At 40.2% G+C, this 17,258-nt stretch overlaps 1 protein-coding gene across 4 annotated transcripts in view; it reads left to right on the top strand.

Moving 5' to 3' along the window:
- The window catches only part of KIF6 (kinesin family member 6), a 371,498-nt gene that overhangs the window by 8,958 nt on the left and 345,282 nt on the right, over positions 1-17,258 (top strand). For all 4 annotated transcript variants that reach the window (XM_070584535.1, XM_070584539.1, XM_070584537.1 and 1 more), the window contains exon 3: positions 121-195. In XM_070584535.1, the coding sequence (XP_070440636.1) occupies positions 121-195 (75 nt within the window). The remainder of the gene's footprint in view (positions 1-120; positions 196-17,258) is intronic.

The following is a 17,258-nucleotide window of genomic DNA, read 5'->3' as shown; positions in this document are numbered from 1 at the left end:
TAGGTAGGCCCAGTGATGTAAAGATGGGGTAATTTACAAAGCTTTCAGGGAAAAAAAATGATTAATCCGATAGTGTTTGAAGGCTCAGCTTTTAAATAATTACTGTTTTCACATTTGCAGATTCCAAAGGATTTTTGATCAGGATGCAAACCAAGAGACCATTTTTGAAAGCATTGCCAAACCAGTTGCTGAGAGGTAGGATTTCCTATATTTTGTTCAGTGGGTTAGTGGTTTTTCGTCTTGTCTTCAATTCGCAGATAATTGTGGTAGTGTGCTTCAGTATATCAAGAATATACTCAGGCTACAGGGCATGTAGTGATGAGAACATTAATACCTTCTCTTCAGACAGCTGTTTGTTTTAGATTTAGATTCTGAGCCTCGAAACTAACCAATGAGATAGACGGAATAGCTGTTATTACTCCCATTTTAAAAGACATGTAAATCTCTGAGGGTGGGAGAGATTAAGTGACACTGCTCAGAGTCGTGTGGCTAGTAGAGTCCTGGATGATTGCTAAGTCCAGTACTCTTTCCTCAGTACAGTATGTCAAACATACGGTTAGATGGATGAAAGAGGAGGAATGAGTGATACCTGGGAGGCCTAATAATGGTTGACCCCGCCCGACCTCAGGGTGATAACTACCTTTCAAAGCTTGGCCCTTCACTTCCAGGTCCCTTTTGTTTCGGTATATCCAGATAGTTCCAGGCTGCTGACGACTAGACCCAAACTCACATGAGAATATGAATAAATCAGAATAAATTATTAATATGTATTGGCAAAGTCTCCTTGGGACTAGACACTCAAGCTCTTTGATAAGCACCCTCTCCTCTTATAGGAAATCCATATGGGAAACTAATATTAATAAAGTTGCTTTCTGATCCTGAAGTCATTTGGAGGATTTTAATAACCTAATAGTCCCCAGATATATCTACCTTTATGATTAAAATGAGAAATCTCTCTACTATCCAGCCCCACTTTTCAAGTCTAGTAATCAATATACCATTTCCCACAGACGTTGCTGGAAAAGCATTGCCACATTTTGTCTCTCAGACTCCTGTCTTATGAATCCTGCTCAAACCAGCCCTGCTCTTATAAGGCAGTCTTCCTTCACGGTGGGTGCAGTGGGGACAATACAGTCAATAGGTTTAAGTGATTTTAGTCATAGTCACAATCCAGTAACATCTCTTTAGATTGAATTCACGTCTCCTTGAATGGATTTCACACATTTCTGAAGTTCTCTTCCGTTTAGTAACCTTTTGGGTTATGTCGATTTTCAGATAGCTGATCTCATGTGTTTTATTTTGAAACTTTCTGAAATCCTTCAGGGAGGGGAGCTTAGTTTCTGTTTCGCAGATGTCTGGTTTTTCCTCCCTTCGCTGCCTCCCTCTCCCATCTTGAGCCCACTTCTCCCTCCAGCTCTTGCGCCTCTGCCTGGAATTCTCTTCCTTCAGAAATCTGCATCGTTGTTTCCTCAGTTCTTTGAATTCTTGGCTCCTATGTCACGCTCTCATAAGGCCTTCTTTTACTGCCTCATTTGAAATTGCGTTCCCTGTCACCCTTCTCTGTTTATCTATTATTTTTTAGCACTTAGCCCCATCTGACATACTATCTAGTCTGATTATTTCTTAGTGGTTTTTTGTCTGTCTGCCTTCCACTAGAACAAGACTCCATGAAGGCTTGGGATTTGTTTTCTTCACTGACTTAACAAAGACACCCAGCCCAGTGATGACAAGATTTCACAAATGACGGGCACGAGCATTTTATCCAGGCTGCTCACACTGGTCCTAGTGGATCTTATCTCCATCAAACATTCCTCTTTGTCCTTTCCAATACTTTTCTCCTTAGATCTCATTTTTCCTGAAACTATTTTTACTAATTTTATTTTTCTGTTAGCTGTATCAGGTTTATCTTTCTCAATCTCTTAATTCAACCGCCCTGTGTCAGTTTTTTTTAAATATGTGTCTGATAAATAAAACATAGCTGCCTTTTGCCTTTTTGGCCAAACTCAGAGTCCTTGATCTTTAATTGGTTCCTTTAACCTGTTTATATTTATTATGACTACTGTAATAGTGTTTGGAGCTATTCCTCCTATCTTACTTTTCCCATTTATAATACTTTGTGTTTTTTTCCTCTCTTGCTGTTTGTTGGTGTGACTGTGCTCTTCGTTGTTGTTGCTGCTGCTTTCCATTTTCTCTCTCAAGGTGTACATTGTACTTCAACACCTCTAGTGTAGTTTAAATTGAGGTATTATATGTATTTTTCTCAGTACCTAAACTTCTCTGTCTGTCTCTGTCTGTCTGTCTCTCCTCTCCCCCTTCTCCCCCAGCAGAGACCCTCACATGCTCTGACTGTACCTTTCCCGCCCTTCTACCACTGCAAGTGTTGAGAGCAGCTGGTAATTTCATTCTGGATTGCTGTGAATCATTTTATTATCAGCATTTATTTAAATTTATCTCCAAGTCACGTTTGTTTCCTTGCTCATCACTGTTTCTTATACTCACTTCTGTTTTTCGGTTTCCTTTTTAGTTTTGCTGGTAATCATCTTCCTGTAATTTTCTGGAGAGAGTTCGAGGTGGGAACTTTCTGAAGCCTGTCATTTACCTTCACACTTAAGTGTCAATCTGACTGGGTATAGAGTTCTAGGTTAAGAATTCTTTTCTCTCATAACTGTGGGGATATTGCTCTAGTCTTTTTGCATGCAGTGTTGCTGAATAGATGTCAGTGTCCATCTGGATCTTATTTCTTCCTAGGAAATGCCTTTTTTTTCCTTTCTAAATGATTTTAGGATTTTTTTCTTTTTCCTTTTTTTTTTTTTTTTTGGTTTGGTTTGGTTTTCTGGTGAGGAAGATTAGCCCTGAGCTAACATTTACCATCAATCCTCCTCTTTTTGCCAAGGAAGATTGGCCCTGAGCTAACATCTGTGCCAATCTTTCTCTCCTTTATGTGGGATGCTCGCCACAGCGTGGCTTGATGAGCAGTGCATATGTCCACACCCGGGATGTGAACCTGGGAATCCCGGGCTGCTGAAGCAGAGTGTGCGAACTTAGCCACTATGCTGCCAGGCCGGCCCCTTTTTTTCTTTGCTTTTATGAAATTCCATATCACCAAGTCTATTGATAGTCTAGGTTTGCCTATTTTTTCATATGTTTGTGTATTCTTGTCTCTCTTTCAACCATTTCAATCTGCAGACCCTAGTATTCAAGCTCAAAAGTCGTCCCATTGATAATTTCTTTGATAATTAAAAAAATAAATTCCTTTCCTCCAACGTATCTATTCTTTCTTTCTGGAACTTCTAGTTCCAGAACTACTAGTTCTATCCTTCAAATATTATAACTGTCTATTCACAGTTCCCGTATCGTTTTCTTTTGGTTGTGAGTTCTGGCAGAATTTGTTAGCTCAATCTGCCAGCATGGTAATTTGCTTTTCAGGCTGTATGCATTCTCTATCATCTACCTCTTAAATTTTTAATTTTTACGATTTTATTTTTCATTTCTAGGAAGTGAAAGAAGTCTATTCTTATTTATTCCCATGATATTCTCCCTTTTCCCTCTGAAGATAGTTGTTATTTTGAAACCTTGGCTTTTTCTCTATCCACTTTCTCTTTACACGTATGTTCTACTGTTGAGTTTGGTGCCTTGCTCTTGTAGAGATTTTCCTCAGACATTTGGTTGTTCTTAGTGGTGGGCTCATCTACGTCATCTCAGAGTTCTGTTGTTGGTTTGAGAATGCTGTTTCTGTTCACTGTTGCCCATCCTGGGGTCTGTGGGGAAGGAATGGCTTGTGCTGTGGGCGGGGTAGGCCCTGAGCTTCTCTGCTGGGCATGAGGACGCTCTTTCCTCCTGGGCGTTGCTTACCACCTCGGGCTCTGGTCACTGTCACTATCCAGGCTCCTCCTCTGCAGAAGCATGTGCTGCAATAGACAATGGACAGACAGAGGGAGGCAGACCCACAGTTTCCTCTGACCCATCTCTGAAGGAGAGGGTTATGAAGCAAATTCACTTACTACATGAAGACCCTGGGGGATCACTATTTCTATTGCCTTTAAATATGTCCTATAAAGTATGTTCACACTTTATGCGAACTTGAATTGTGTGACTCTGAAATGGTAAAACATAAAATATCAATAAAGTCTCATTTATACACAATATTTGAAGTAATATTTATCCCTGTAAATTGAAAACTATTTTTTTCAGAATTATACAATTTGGCAGGCCTGGTGAATGGAAACTGTGCCACTTTCGATGTTAAACAGAAATGCCTGCTATCCCCAGTGAGATTAGCCTTCAGCAACACATTCCCCACATAAATACAGCCGCTCTGCACAGGCCCCACAAAGCTGTTCTATTGTGTTAACACATTGTAGCTTAATTGTGGTTTCTGTGTACAATTAAAGCTAAATAAAATTCATCATATTTCTTTCCAAAATTCTGTAATTCAGGAATCTTACTAATTTAGACTCATCTTTTCCTACTTAATTCCAATCTGTGATATGACTGCAGAGCTGCATGACTAGTGGCGAGAATTTGTAAAGCCTTAAATTTGCATTATTGGAAATTACATAAAAGGATCTTTGTGGTTATTTATCATTTAGAACATCTCCACTAGGAAGTGCTTCATCCTTCTGCCTCTTCTGAACTTGGATGTTTCTGAAATATATCCTATGTGGTTTAATAACATGAAAAAAATACCTTTTATCATACTAATTTTGCTCATTGATTTTGGACTAATTTTGTATAAAGGTAAAATTTAGTCGGTCCACAGATGTGCATTGTGCATGGTATCGCATTGTATAAAAGAGTCCGTAGTTTTGTTTGATATCTTACACAGTTCCTCCTTCTTAAGCAGGAATGCGTCGATCCTGGGAGGATGTGGCGGTCTCTCAGGGGATACGTGAAGCCACAAGTTAAACATGGCACATGATCCTTAAAGATTTAGGGAGAAAACTGAAGCCTAGACTTACCTGAGGTCCTATCTCATGCACTTGTAAATCTGCAGAATCCTAGTTTTCCAGCCAATCTTATGTTTTACCTAAAATCTTGGGATGTAGGAAATTTATTTTGTGTGCAGTGAGGGATTTTGGAAAAATTTGGAAATTTAGTGTTTTAGAGGAACGTGGTTTGACTAAAATGAATAGGGTGCCTACTGCCAGGAGGACTGGTTGTGCCAAAGATAGAGGACCCCATAGCTGGCACTGGACAGCAGAGGCATCTGCGTTGCAGCAAGGCCACCAGGTTGGTTTTTGAAAGGCTGGGAGTCACCTTGTGAACCGCTGCTAAAAGCCTCTGATTTCACCGATGATGAACAGCATCAAGTGCAGCCTTTCACTGTGTGCTAAGACGAGTATGAAGGGAAAAGGAAAGCTCCCAGGGCCACCACCTCAGACTTGGAGAGGGGTGTGTTAGAATGCTGGTACTCCTGTGCTCTGGCTGGGTGGGAGCCCAGGGCTTGGTAGAGGGGGTTTTCTCATGGGAGGGGCCAGGGCCAAGGCCCAGGAGGGCTGTCACCTGTGGTTCTAGGAAACAGGCTTTGCTGATGATGCTGTGAGTTGCATAGCCTACCAAGTCCTGCTGCACAAATGGAGAAGAGATCCTGGACCTTCAAGATGAGGAGACCAGAATGTGGGAGAAGAAGGGCCAAAAAAGAGTATCACAAAAAATATAATCAAATCTTACTAGTCAGTTATTCACCTCCGTGTACTCATGCTTCTACCTGATCTGGCTCAAAAAATTTGACATCAAGTGGAATAATCTGATCCCAGCCCCAGGCCTGTGACTGACTCACTGTGTGACTCTGGGTAACAACACCTGTCACTTCTGAATCAGTTATCCCCTCCGAGAAAGGGAGATACTAATAATACCAAGTTCACAAGGTTTTTTGGAGGATGAAAAGAAGCAGTGCCTATGAATGTGCTTTGTGACCTTCAATGCCCTGTTCAATCTAAGAATTGAAAAATTAGAAATCTTTATTCTTTTTGCCACTTTTAAAATATGCCCAGTGACTTCTGGCTCCAGACCAAGATGAAGTAGACACACTTCTCTCTATTCCTTTTAGTAAATACAGTTAAAAACTCTGGACATTATATATAAAAGAAACATAAGAATACTCTGAAAGGTGGAGAAAAGAAGGTAGAATGGCCAGGAGACCCCAGGACCTGAGGATGACGCGGTGGTGAGTTCTCTGGGTTTTTTTGCCTCATGTATCCCAGACTGGGTGCTGGAGAAACTGGCAACCCAGAAACACCAATAGGCTCAGACAAAATCACCAAAAAAAGACTGCTCTCTAGAGCCAGAGGACCAGGAAAGGGGCAGCCTAGTGAGCAGAAACTGTTAGATCCTAGTTGCCCTGTTTCTCCCAGCCACCATGGAAAAGCCCACGGCCCCAGCCCCACCCTGACAGCAAAGGCCTGGCTGTAACAGGGCACCCCATCCCCCACTGCCAGGTGGGATCAGAGGAGTGGGAGGACTTTCATCCCTACTTGGCGGGACCAGCTCCCTCTCCCCCACCACCAAGTTCTCAGTGGAAGTCACGTGGAGATCCTGGAGTTCACCACCATCCAGCAGTCACAAGGCCTCCCCCACCCTGCTGTGGTGTCAGTGAACAGCAGCAAGGCGCCCCTCCCTCTCCTCTCCAGGGAGGTGTCAGCTGAGGCCTAAAGGGAGCCTGAAATCTCCCCTCCATGCATAGGAATGAGGCCCCTCTACAGGTGTCAAGAGAGGCAGGGTCGGGAACCTGGACCTTCACCCCCACCTGGCAGTGGTGAGATGGCCGCTCCCTTTCCCCACTAGCGTGGTGTCATAGGAGGCCTGCTAAAACAGAAGGTAAAAGTATGACCTAGAATCTCATAACATAATACCTACAACTAGCCAGGCTACAATTGAAAATCATGCATCAAGTGTGAAATATCAAGAACCAAGAAAATGTCAACTTGCATAAGAAGAAACAATTGACAGATGCCAGTGTGTAGGTAACACAGGTCTTGGAATGATCTGACAAAGATTTTAAAACAGCCATCATAAAAATGCTTCAACAAGCAATTATGAACATGCTTGAAACAAATGAAAGATAAAGTCTTGGCAAAAAAATAGAAGCTATAAAAAAGAACCAAATGGGAATTTTAGAACTGAAAAGTACAGTAACTGAAATAAAGTTGGTGGATGGGTTCAACAGCAGAATGGAGAGATCTGAGGAAAGAATCAATGAATTTGAAGATGTAACAACAGAAGTTATTCAATATGGATGACAGAAAGAAAACAGACTGAAAAAAAAAAACCCAAGCAAACAGACCCTCAGGGAACTGTGAGAACTATGGCCAAAGGTCTGACATTCATGTCGTCGGAGTCCCAGGAGAGAGGAGAAAGAAAGTTGGGTTGAAAAATATTCAAAGAAATCATAGCTGAAAATTCTCCAAATTTGGCAAAAGGCGTAAACCTAGAGCTTCAAGAAGCTGAGCAAACCCCAAACAAGGTAAACTCAAAGAAGTCAAACCCAAGACAAATCGTAGTCAAATTTCAGAAAACTAAAGGAAAAAAAACCCTGAAAGTAATGAGGGAGAAATGATACCTATAGGGATAAAAAAAATTGAATTAGTAGCTTTCTCATCAGAAATCATAGAGTCTAGAAGAAAGAAGCAGAATGTTCTCCAGCACTGAAAGAAAAGAACAGTCTGTGTAACGTAATTATCCTTCAGGAATAAAGAGGAAATAAAGACGTTTTCAGACAAAGGAAAACAAGAAGAGTTGCCAGCATGCCTACCCTAAAAGGAGGGATAAAGGAAGTTCCTGAAAAAAGGGAAATGAAAAAAGGAATGAATCTTGAAATACTAGAAAGGAAGAAAGAACAACAGAAAGAGTAAAAATATGCATTAATGAGCTTTCTTTCTGTTGAGTAGAAAAAGCTATGTCTGATGAAGCAAAAAATAAAGCATTGTCTAATGACGATTATATTATGAAGAGGGGAGGGGAGAGGAACTTAAAGGTAAGTAATGTCTCTACACCTCATTCAAACTGGTAAAAGTCGGCGTCAGTAGATCTGTGTGGTGATGGAATAGTTCTGTATCTTGACTCTAGTGATGTTTACTCAGATCTACACGTGACAAAATGGCATAGAACAACACACACATATTGTACCAATGTCGGTGTCCTGATTTTGATAATATGCTATAGTTATGCAAGATGCAACCATTGAGGGAAACTGGGTCAGAGTACACAGAACCACTCTGTACTCTCTTTGAAACTTCCTTTAAATTTATAATTATTTCCAAAGAAAGCATTAATATCCCAGATATGAAAATTTTAATGTCATTTGTTCTGTGATGTTCTGTACATTAAATACAGTAATCTAAATTATTAGACTAGAACTTCTCCTCCATGGGACTCAATAAGGCTAATTCCATTTGACATTCTCCAAACACGCCTGCTGGTAAACACTCTATTTTTCTCAAAATTGACTTTCAAGCAGAAAACACTGGTCACCATTGATTTATACAAAACCCCATTGGCTCCCCCAGATCTGTTCAACTTCCGGCTACAATTTCACTTCACCAGATGCGTTGTTTAAACGTGCATCTGTGCGTGGCTCTGCTTCCTGCTACAGTGAAGTTCCCGATAACGTTACATTTCTGGCTTTTGTGATATTACTGTTATTCTTAAATTTAAACTTTTTTAAGTATGTTTTCAACTGAATACATGATTTTGTGGTTAAAAACAGGAACACATTATCATCTTAAAACCATGAAATTATACAAGATAATGACTTTGAGGTGCTCCACCAAGATCTTAACAAGGAAGAGATAATGTTGCCGTCCAGCTTACAGCTAGGGAACTTGGAGAAGCATCAGGAGCCCATCTAATGAGCATAGATTGTACTCAGGATGCACGTTTAAAATATGGATTTTATTGTAGTAAGTAAACAAATGAGTCTAAATCTGGATGTCTCTTCTTAAGAATGGCTGATCAAGAAATTGCATGATATCATCATTTTTGCAATAACTACAAGTTAAAGCTATTTGTAATTCATTTGATAAAAATACCTCCATAAAAATGGCCTGAGAATCGTATGAAGCGATTTGATTGAGGGGACTTTGAGCTCCGACAGAGCGTATACGTGTGATGAAAATCACTGAGTCGGTAGTAAGGTAAAAAGCATTGCTTGAAGACAGTAGAAGGGATTGACCAGTGGGTCAGAGGTGCTCTCACAGTATGTGACTCCTTAGCTAGAAGATACTTGTCTTAAGCTTGTGCCCCCCACAAACAGATCCTGAGTTTAGGATTCGAGTGAAAGCAGTTTACTTGGGAGGCGATCCCAGGAAGCACCAGTAGGGGAGTAGGGAATTGAGAAAGGGAGGGAAAGGAAGCTACTATTAGGACCATTAAAGAGCAGGTTACCACTGGAGGCAACTGGGACTCAATCCCACAGGTATTCTCTGGGGAACTGCAAGGGACTCGCCTCAGAGTTGTCCCACCCAGGGGCAAAGAGGCTCATTTGTATGTAACCACTCCTGTCCGTCACTGCTTGGGGGCTGCTTCTGGGGTGTTAACACCTTGGTACTTGCAGCCTCACCTGTCTGTGAATTAAATAAGCACCTTAGGCAGGGTGAGCATGTGGGCAGAGAGCCACAGGCCCCTGCAGGAAGAAGCCGTCAGCATGAATGGGAACAGGGAGCTTGTGTAGACGGGGTGGGAACACCGCTCACTTTTGGTGCAATATACCCATGTTCCTCCCACTTGTAGCCTGAAAACTTCTGGGCTTCTCTCCTTAGCAATTACCCTGACAGACAAACAGATTAGAACAAAATCCAAAAGAAAAAGAAAACCACTGTTGGTTGTATTTCCATTTTATGTGAGGTTGGGTTCTTAAAACATTGTGATAGCAGAATGGATAGGAGAAATTATCTGCATGCTGAGTACGGGCAAGAGCTTTCCTCATTTCTTCCCAATATTCTGAAATTTACATACTCAGTATCATTTTGCCCATTAATCCTTGAGGATAATAGGAAACTCCCCTTATTCATAAATAATGAAAAACATTGTTTTTATGTTGCTCTTCCTCAAACACACCAAGTATGTTGCCAACTCAGAGCCTCTGCACTTGCTGTTCCCTCTGCCTAGAGCTCTCTTCTCCCAGGTTTGCTCCTGGCTTATCATGTGTCTGTCCAGACGTCCTAGTGAGACCTTCTGTGACCATGCTGTGTAACATAACAGTGCTCCCCCCACACTCCGCTCTTCTAGTGCTCTGTTTTTCTTTATAGTCTGTATCACACCTAACATACAGTATGAGCGTGTACTTGTTATATTTGTGTATGGTCTGCCTCCACCCACTCGGATGTCAACCTCGTGGAGGCGAGGACTCCTTCTGTTCCCTGCTGCATCCCCAGGTCCTGGAACACTGTCAGGTGTATACTGGACACTCAACGAACATTTGCTGAGTGAGAGAATTAGTGGGAAGAGGATTATCCTTGAGGAGCCATAGCCTTCCCTTTGTTGCTGAATGCATCAGGATGGGCATTGTTGCTTATAAAAGGGATTTTACTCTTGGTTCCTTGCTGAAGTATTTTTTGGACAGAGGCCTTTTCAGTGAATCTAAAATAACACTATAGGTAGCTGCTCTTTCATCTGGTCTAGTGATTCCCAAAGTGTGGTCCCTGGACCAGCAGCATCGACAACACTTGGGGTCTTTGTAGAAATGCGTATTCACAGGCCTCACCCAGCCCCACTGAATCAGAGCGATCTTTGTTTTAACAAGCCCTCCAAGTGAGACTGATGCACACTGAAGTTTGAGATTCACTGACCTAGGCTTAAAGCTTAACCCACCCTGGGAGGGGCGTGGGGCCGGGGACAGAGGGCACTCACGGTGTTTGTCTTTAGTGATATCTTTCCCAGAGATCTGAGGTCTACTCTAAACAAGTTTACAATTCTGAAATTGGTGTTTGTTTGTAATTTACATCCCACTTATTTCTAAAGTAAATTCTAGCACCTTATCCTAAAGCCTGGGCAGGCTTCCCAGGCATGAAGTAGGGGCGTGGGTCCCCAGGCTCAGAAGGATACCCCTCTTGGTTTAATACTCTGTCATTAATATTTATAGGACAGTTAAAGAGTAGCAGAGAAATCAGAAACTATTTGGACTAACTTAGGTACTTAACTGATTACGATTATTTTTTAGGAATTGAAACATTTTCTCTAAAGAAATAATTGTGGGAGACCATGTAACATATTGATTAAGACTGTGGATTTTGGAATACAAGCATGCTTCAGCTCCCAACTTTAATAGTTAATAGCTGTGTGGCTTTGAGCAGGTTACCTAATGTCTCTATAACTCAGTTTTTTATCTGTAATAGGGAAATTGATACCATAATATAATTCATTTGTCATGGTGATCAGATGAACTATACATGAAAAACACATGCCCCAGTACCTAGTACATGCTCAGTAAGTATTAGCGATCATCTGTTTTTTGTCTCCCCACGAACATTTTTACAGAAAAAGATTTTTCATTCCCATTCAGGATTTTACCAAGTTATGAATGTTTTTCTTTATGGATTTTTTTCCTTGACTGTTTTTAGATTTGGTTTCTCCTGAGGCACAAGTTTGCAATTTTATCATAGATCTTTATTTCAGGACTTGAGGATGCATTCACAGATAATCCAAAGATATTTCTAGTTACCATTATTCACTTTAATATCTTCCGAAAGAATGATACACAAAGAAAGCAAATGGAATGCAAAGCCTTCTGGGAAGTCCTTCCTACACAAATGTGTTATGATTGATTAAAACTGGTGATATTTTTACTATGGTTATTTGAATTTATAATTGACTATGGCAAAAAGCATAACTATACTTAAAATATGTTGTTTAAGTTGTTGGGGAAAATATAGCAGTAAATTTATCTAGTGCGTTGTCACTTGTCAGTCTAGATGTCTTCCTCATTTGAAAATTGCTTTACTTGGAACAGAGCTCTTTTAGCAGAATTTCTGTCATTCTCGGTGAATTTTGCCTTTCTTTTTATGCTTGGGCATGTGTTTTTGGTCAAATTTTTGCTGTACTTCTTGCTAAATAACATGAATAAATTTACTTATTATTTGATAACAGTGATAGTATATCTCCTTTTCTGTAGAGCTTGGCCAATCTTATAGCACTTTCACATGTACTGTCTCAATTTTTACAATAACCCAATGAGTACATAGGTATTATTATCCCCATTTTAGATGAGAAAACCAGGGCATTAAGCATTGAATCGACTTCTGCAGGGTCACACAGTAGTTCGGCTGTGGAGCTAAGACTAGGGTAGATCTTCCTTTCATAGTCCTTGGATCCTTACATTGCTGTATCACACAGCTACGTTTATGCATTTCATTCATTTCACTGAAATCACCCTTGCTAAATTCACCGTGAAATCCATGTCAACAAATCAGTGGACATCTTTCAGTCCTCATCCTATTTGACCTTTCAGCATTATTTGACAGTATTAACTCTTTTCTCCCAACCATTATAAATAGTCAAAGTTGAGATGTTTGTTTTGTCTTGGTCGGTCTTTGGGGTGGGGGGTGGCTGAGAGGTCAGAGGCAACTTCTCTTTTACTTCCCACCTCCTGGATTTTTCCTCCTTGTGCTCCGGATGTCCATGATCTCTGTATGGTCCTTTAAGTACCACACCCTTTACCCATACTCTGTCCAGTTTTCCTGTGCTCCAAATGACATTTCTTCCTTTCGTCCATAAAATGCCTTCATTCAGTGTAGCTATTCTCAGAAGAAAACAGCTAGATTAGATAAACTGAACTTTATTCATCACTCATTCAGCTAACATTTATTGAGTGCTAGCTATATATCAGGCATTGCAAGTAAGTCTTAACTTTCTTAGAGGAATTTTTGTTATGAAGAAAGATCTTTTTTCTACCAAAATTAGGCCAAGACTGATGGAATTTCAGGCACAATACACTGAAGTGAAAGATATTAAGCTGTATGTCAGAAGACATTTTGAACAAGGGTTCAGTTATGTCATTTCCATGCCCGTCATCCTCAACAGATTCTAATAAGGGAATACTGTCCCACCCAGAGTTTCCGGTGGGGGTGAGAGTGACCCTAGGGAGGTCTGTTGTAACCCTGTGACATTGTCCCCAGCAGCCAGGGCCGATGGGGTCAGAAGAAGGACTCTAAGTCAAGGACAGCCATGCAAAGGCTGCCCATGTCTTAGGAGGTGGACCTGGGGCTAAAAGTGTTGCCCAAATAGAAATAAGCTGGGGCCATTGGAGTGTCACTCTTGGCAGTGTGAACTGGAAAGTTCTGTGCACGGTAGAGTGCTGGCAGCAAGAGCAGCAGCTGAAAGCCCGTCGGGTGGAGAGTGAGAACTGGAGAGGTCACTGGGGGCTACAAGGGAGGACAGTTAGGAATCAGCAGAGGCTCTGACCTACACAGAGGTACCGAAGGAGAAGGTCCTCAGAGATCTAGAGGCTTGGTGGAAATCCCTGTTTCCACATGCACTTATAGTCTTAGAGTTACCCTCCTTCCCTCCGTTTTTATTCTTGCAGCCAATCCATCTAATTAAATCAGCATTGCATTCTATATGTAGACTGGATGTACTTTGTTTATGCTTAATTTATGCCTGAATAAAGATATATACATTACTTTTTTCCCCCAATTTTGTTGAGGTATGACTGACAAAATAAAAAGTGTATGTATTTAGGTTGTACAACATGATGTTTTGTAAAAAATTACTTTTGAGGATTTTGAATGTCCAAAAGCAAAACAGTAGTTGTGAAAATCAAGTTTAATGCTTGACTCAGAGGAATTTGTTAAGTTTACTTCTCTAATGTGAAATACAAAAATCTATATTCTTCACTAGTGACTGCAGGTGACACATACTGTGTCACTTCTCTGCTCAAAACCCTTCAATGGCTCCCTACTTCATTCAGAGCAAAAGCCCAGCTCTTTGTGATGGCCTAGAAGCATCTCCAGCTTCATGGGCCTGGGCTGTGCAGTTGCTTGGGACCCTGCACTGAAAAGGGCCCCATGTGTGATTTGATCTTCTGTTGTTGCTGTCTTGAGCTTCTTCATAATTTTCTCTTTGAACTTGCATTTTGTAAGTGAAGTCCAATGGGACAAAGGAGCATATTCCCGGAGAGAGGAGGTCCCTGGAGCAGCTGCATGCGCACGTGGTTGTGGTCCAGCAGCAGCTTGCACACATGTGGGCTCGGGCACGGCAGGCAGCGCTCATGCCATAGGGTTTGGTCAGCTGTGCACTGCACATCTGGGAACAGTTCAGGGCGCCATGCGACCCTGAGGGGCAGGCACTCTGGGACCTGGACCCAGTTAGGCAGTAGCGACCATGGCAGCATCAGCAGAAGGGCAGCATGGCCACACGAGAGGGTAGGGGCTTCCCAAGAGAGCAGCCCCAGGACAGCTGTGGGAGGCTGGCTGTCCTGTGGGTCCCCAGAGTAGATCCCGGCAGCGGCTGATATTAACTCTCTGTCCTCAGCACCCGGACAGAAACTGCTGGTGTTCAGGCAGCAAGCTTTATCAGCAAGTTATTACAGAATAAAAGTGGACATATGGACATTGCAATAAAGCACATCAGAAAGTTGTTAGAATTCTTCAAAGAGATTAGAATTTTCAGTTTCCAAAACTGCTGTGACATTGTAAAGCAAATATCTCCAGGCTTAGAAATAGAAATTAAATTTAAAGATCATCACATTCAACAGAAAAGGACACTATTTACATATAAAGCTTCAGATGAACCATTAATGAAGAAGACAATTTTGAAATTAAGTTTTCTTTGTAGTCATAGATACAGTGGTAGAATACATAAACAGGTGCTTTGAATTATGTACAAATGGTAAAGTAACTTTCAGTTACTCGTTCAGCCTCTGCAAGTTACAGGAGATGTCAGAGGAGACATTACAATGCATTACATATATTTGCATTTAAAATTAAATTCAAGCTTTCGTGAAGCTGATTTGTATGAGGAGTTAAATTTTTTTAGAGAAATTCTTTTCTATGATTCATCAGTTTAGATATACTAAAATTTGTATTTTGAAATAATTTATAAGAAATTTATCTCAATGTTGTCATAGCCTATAAAATACTAACAGCTCCAGTAACAGTGGCATCAGCAAAAAGATCTTTCTCAAGATTAAAAATTATCAAGAATTATTTGTACAGTACATCCCTATGATTGACTTATTTTATAACTGGAAGTTTGTACATTTTGACCACCTCTGCCCACCATGGTGACCATAGTTAATAATACTGTGTTGTATATTTGAAAGTGGCCAAGAGAGTAGATGCTAAAAGTTCTCATCATAAGAAAAAAAAATTTGAAAAAGAATCGTTTGTGATCTTGCGTTTGCTAAGAGCTTTCAGTTATATCAAATGAAAATGAAGTTGCTAAAAATATAAATGTGGTGATCTAATAGATGAATATGTGGGCAAGCAAGCCAGGAAAAATTGTATGATCAAACAAGATATCCTATTAATAAAGTATTATTGTTTTTTTGTGTTATATAAAATTATAACTCCAACATATTACAACTCCCACATTTATGTTTTAGGACATACATATATCTGTATGTACCTCTACCAGAAACATACAGATATGTTTCAATAACAATTTCAGTAACTTCCAGTAACACTTTCTCCCGTTAAAGAAGTAACTCCATTTTCTAAAGTGCCATGCAGCACAAGTTTGTTATTTAAAAAAAAAGGATACTTCCTAGTTGTAACAATAATCTTGATTTTGTCTCAATGAGAAGAAAATTTCATGTTCTTATGATAAATTAACCCAAATGAAATCAGAAGTAAAAAGAATATTGATTTCCCAAGATCCTAGTGCTTGAGAGTGACCACAATTAGTAAATATACATTTGAATTTCTACAGAGCTATGGATGAAGAATATTTTATCTATGAATAAGAATAATTCTTAACACAATTGCTATGCACCTAAATTAAGAGTGAAAATACACACTTCTAAGTAAAAACACACTGTACTTCTATTCACATTTAGACTGAGGCAAAACAGGGCCTCACAGGAGATAAATATTCTTAACAAGCAACTAAAGAATTCAGCCACTGGGGTTTTCTTTTTATTTCAACTGTTTAAGCTTTTATAACAAAGTTTTTAGTGTTCAGAAAGCCTTTTATGGCTACAGTTATAAGAACAACATGATTTAATTAGCATGCATTGAGGGTATGGCTCTATCATGGGAATTTTCATTAATTAAAATAGATGGAAATACAAAAGCATTAGCTGTAAACAATTTGAGGAATGAAGAATCTAATTTGCCTATTGCACAACAAAGAAAAACGCATTGCAGTGATGTGAATAATTCTGGCTTGCATAGGAACTGCATATTTATCTAATAGTTTCAGACTTCATTCATTCCACAAATATCCACTAGGTCTCTACTATGGGCTGGCACTGTTATAGGCGCTTAAGAGTCATCAGTGAATGGAACAGAAAAAGATCCCTGTCCTTGTGAAGCTGCCATTCTTGCAGAAGAGACAGATAATGTACAAAAGACATAGTACATAGGTAAATTATGTGTGTCAGGACGATAACATTTGGATTTCCAAGGAAGCCACCAAAATAATGAACCTTTAAGCAGCATACCAAAACTATTTTCTAAATGTTGACCTGACATGAAAACTTAGTTAGCTTCTTTACATATAATTATAAGGATGAAAATCATGGCAATCGTTTCTTATCTATATTAGATGAAGGCATGACTCCAAAGATTTCCCAATTTCCATGTGATATTAATAATCTTATATGACTAATATTATGAGGAATATGAATCAAAATTTTACATGCTAAGTAGATCCTAAGACAGATACTAAAAAGTTGTTGATTTTGTAGTTTCCCAATCTATTTTATCCTCCATGTGTCGTTGAACCATGGAAAAATGACCAGTCTAATGTTACTCTCCAGAACTTTCTCAATGACAAGGGATAGAAACCTACATCAAATCAAATCAAACGAATTTATTGCCTTACATTACTAGGAAGTCTAGGAACGTGTTGGCTTCACTCCATGTAGTTTCCTCCATGTAGCTGGCAACTCTAAGTTTACAGGCTCGCAGAGCCATGACCCTCAAAACAGGACATTTATCTTTCCTACTGGCTTCAGTAGAATGACCACGTGAGGATTCTGGAGTCACATGCCCATCCCCAGAGAGGTCACTGTCACTAGAGGATGGGGTACTCTCTTTACCTTGATCTCCCCAACCTGACTGATAGCCCTGCCTGTACCACTTGCAGATGGGGAGAGGTTCTGC

The sequence above is a fragment of the Equus przewalskii genome, chromosome 19, assembly GCF_037783145.1.
Source record: "Equus przewalskii isolate Varuska chromosome 19, EquPr2, whole genome shotgun sequence".
NCBI classification, from domain to species: domain Eukaryota; kingdom Metazoa; phylum Chordata; class Mammalia; order Perissodactyla; family Equidae; genus Equus; species Equus przewalskii.
Note: the sequence above shows the minus strand (reverse complement) of the source record. Positions and strands in the feature narration are given on the sequence as shown.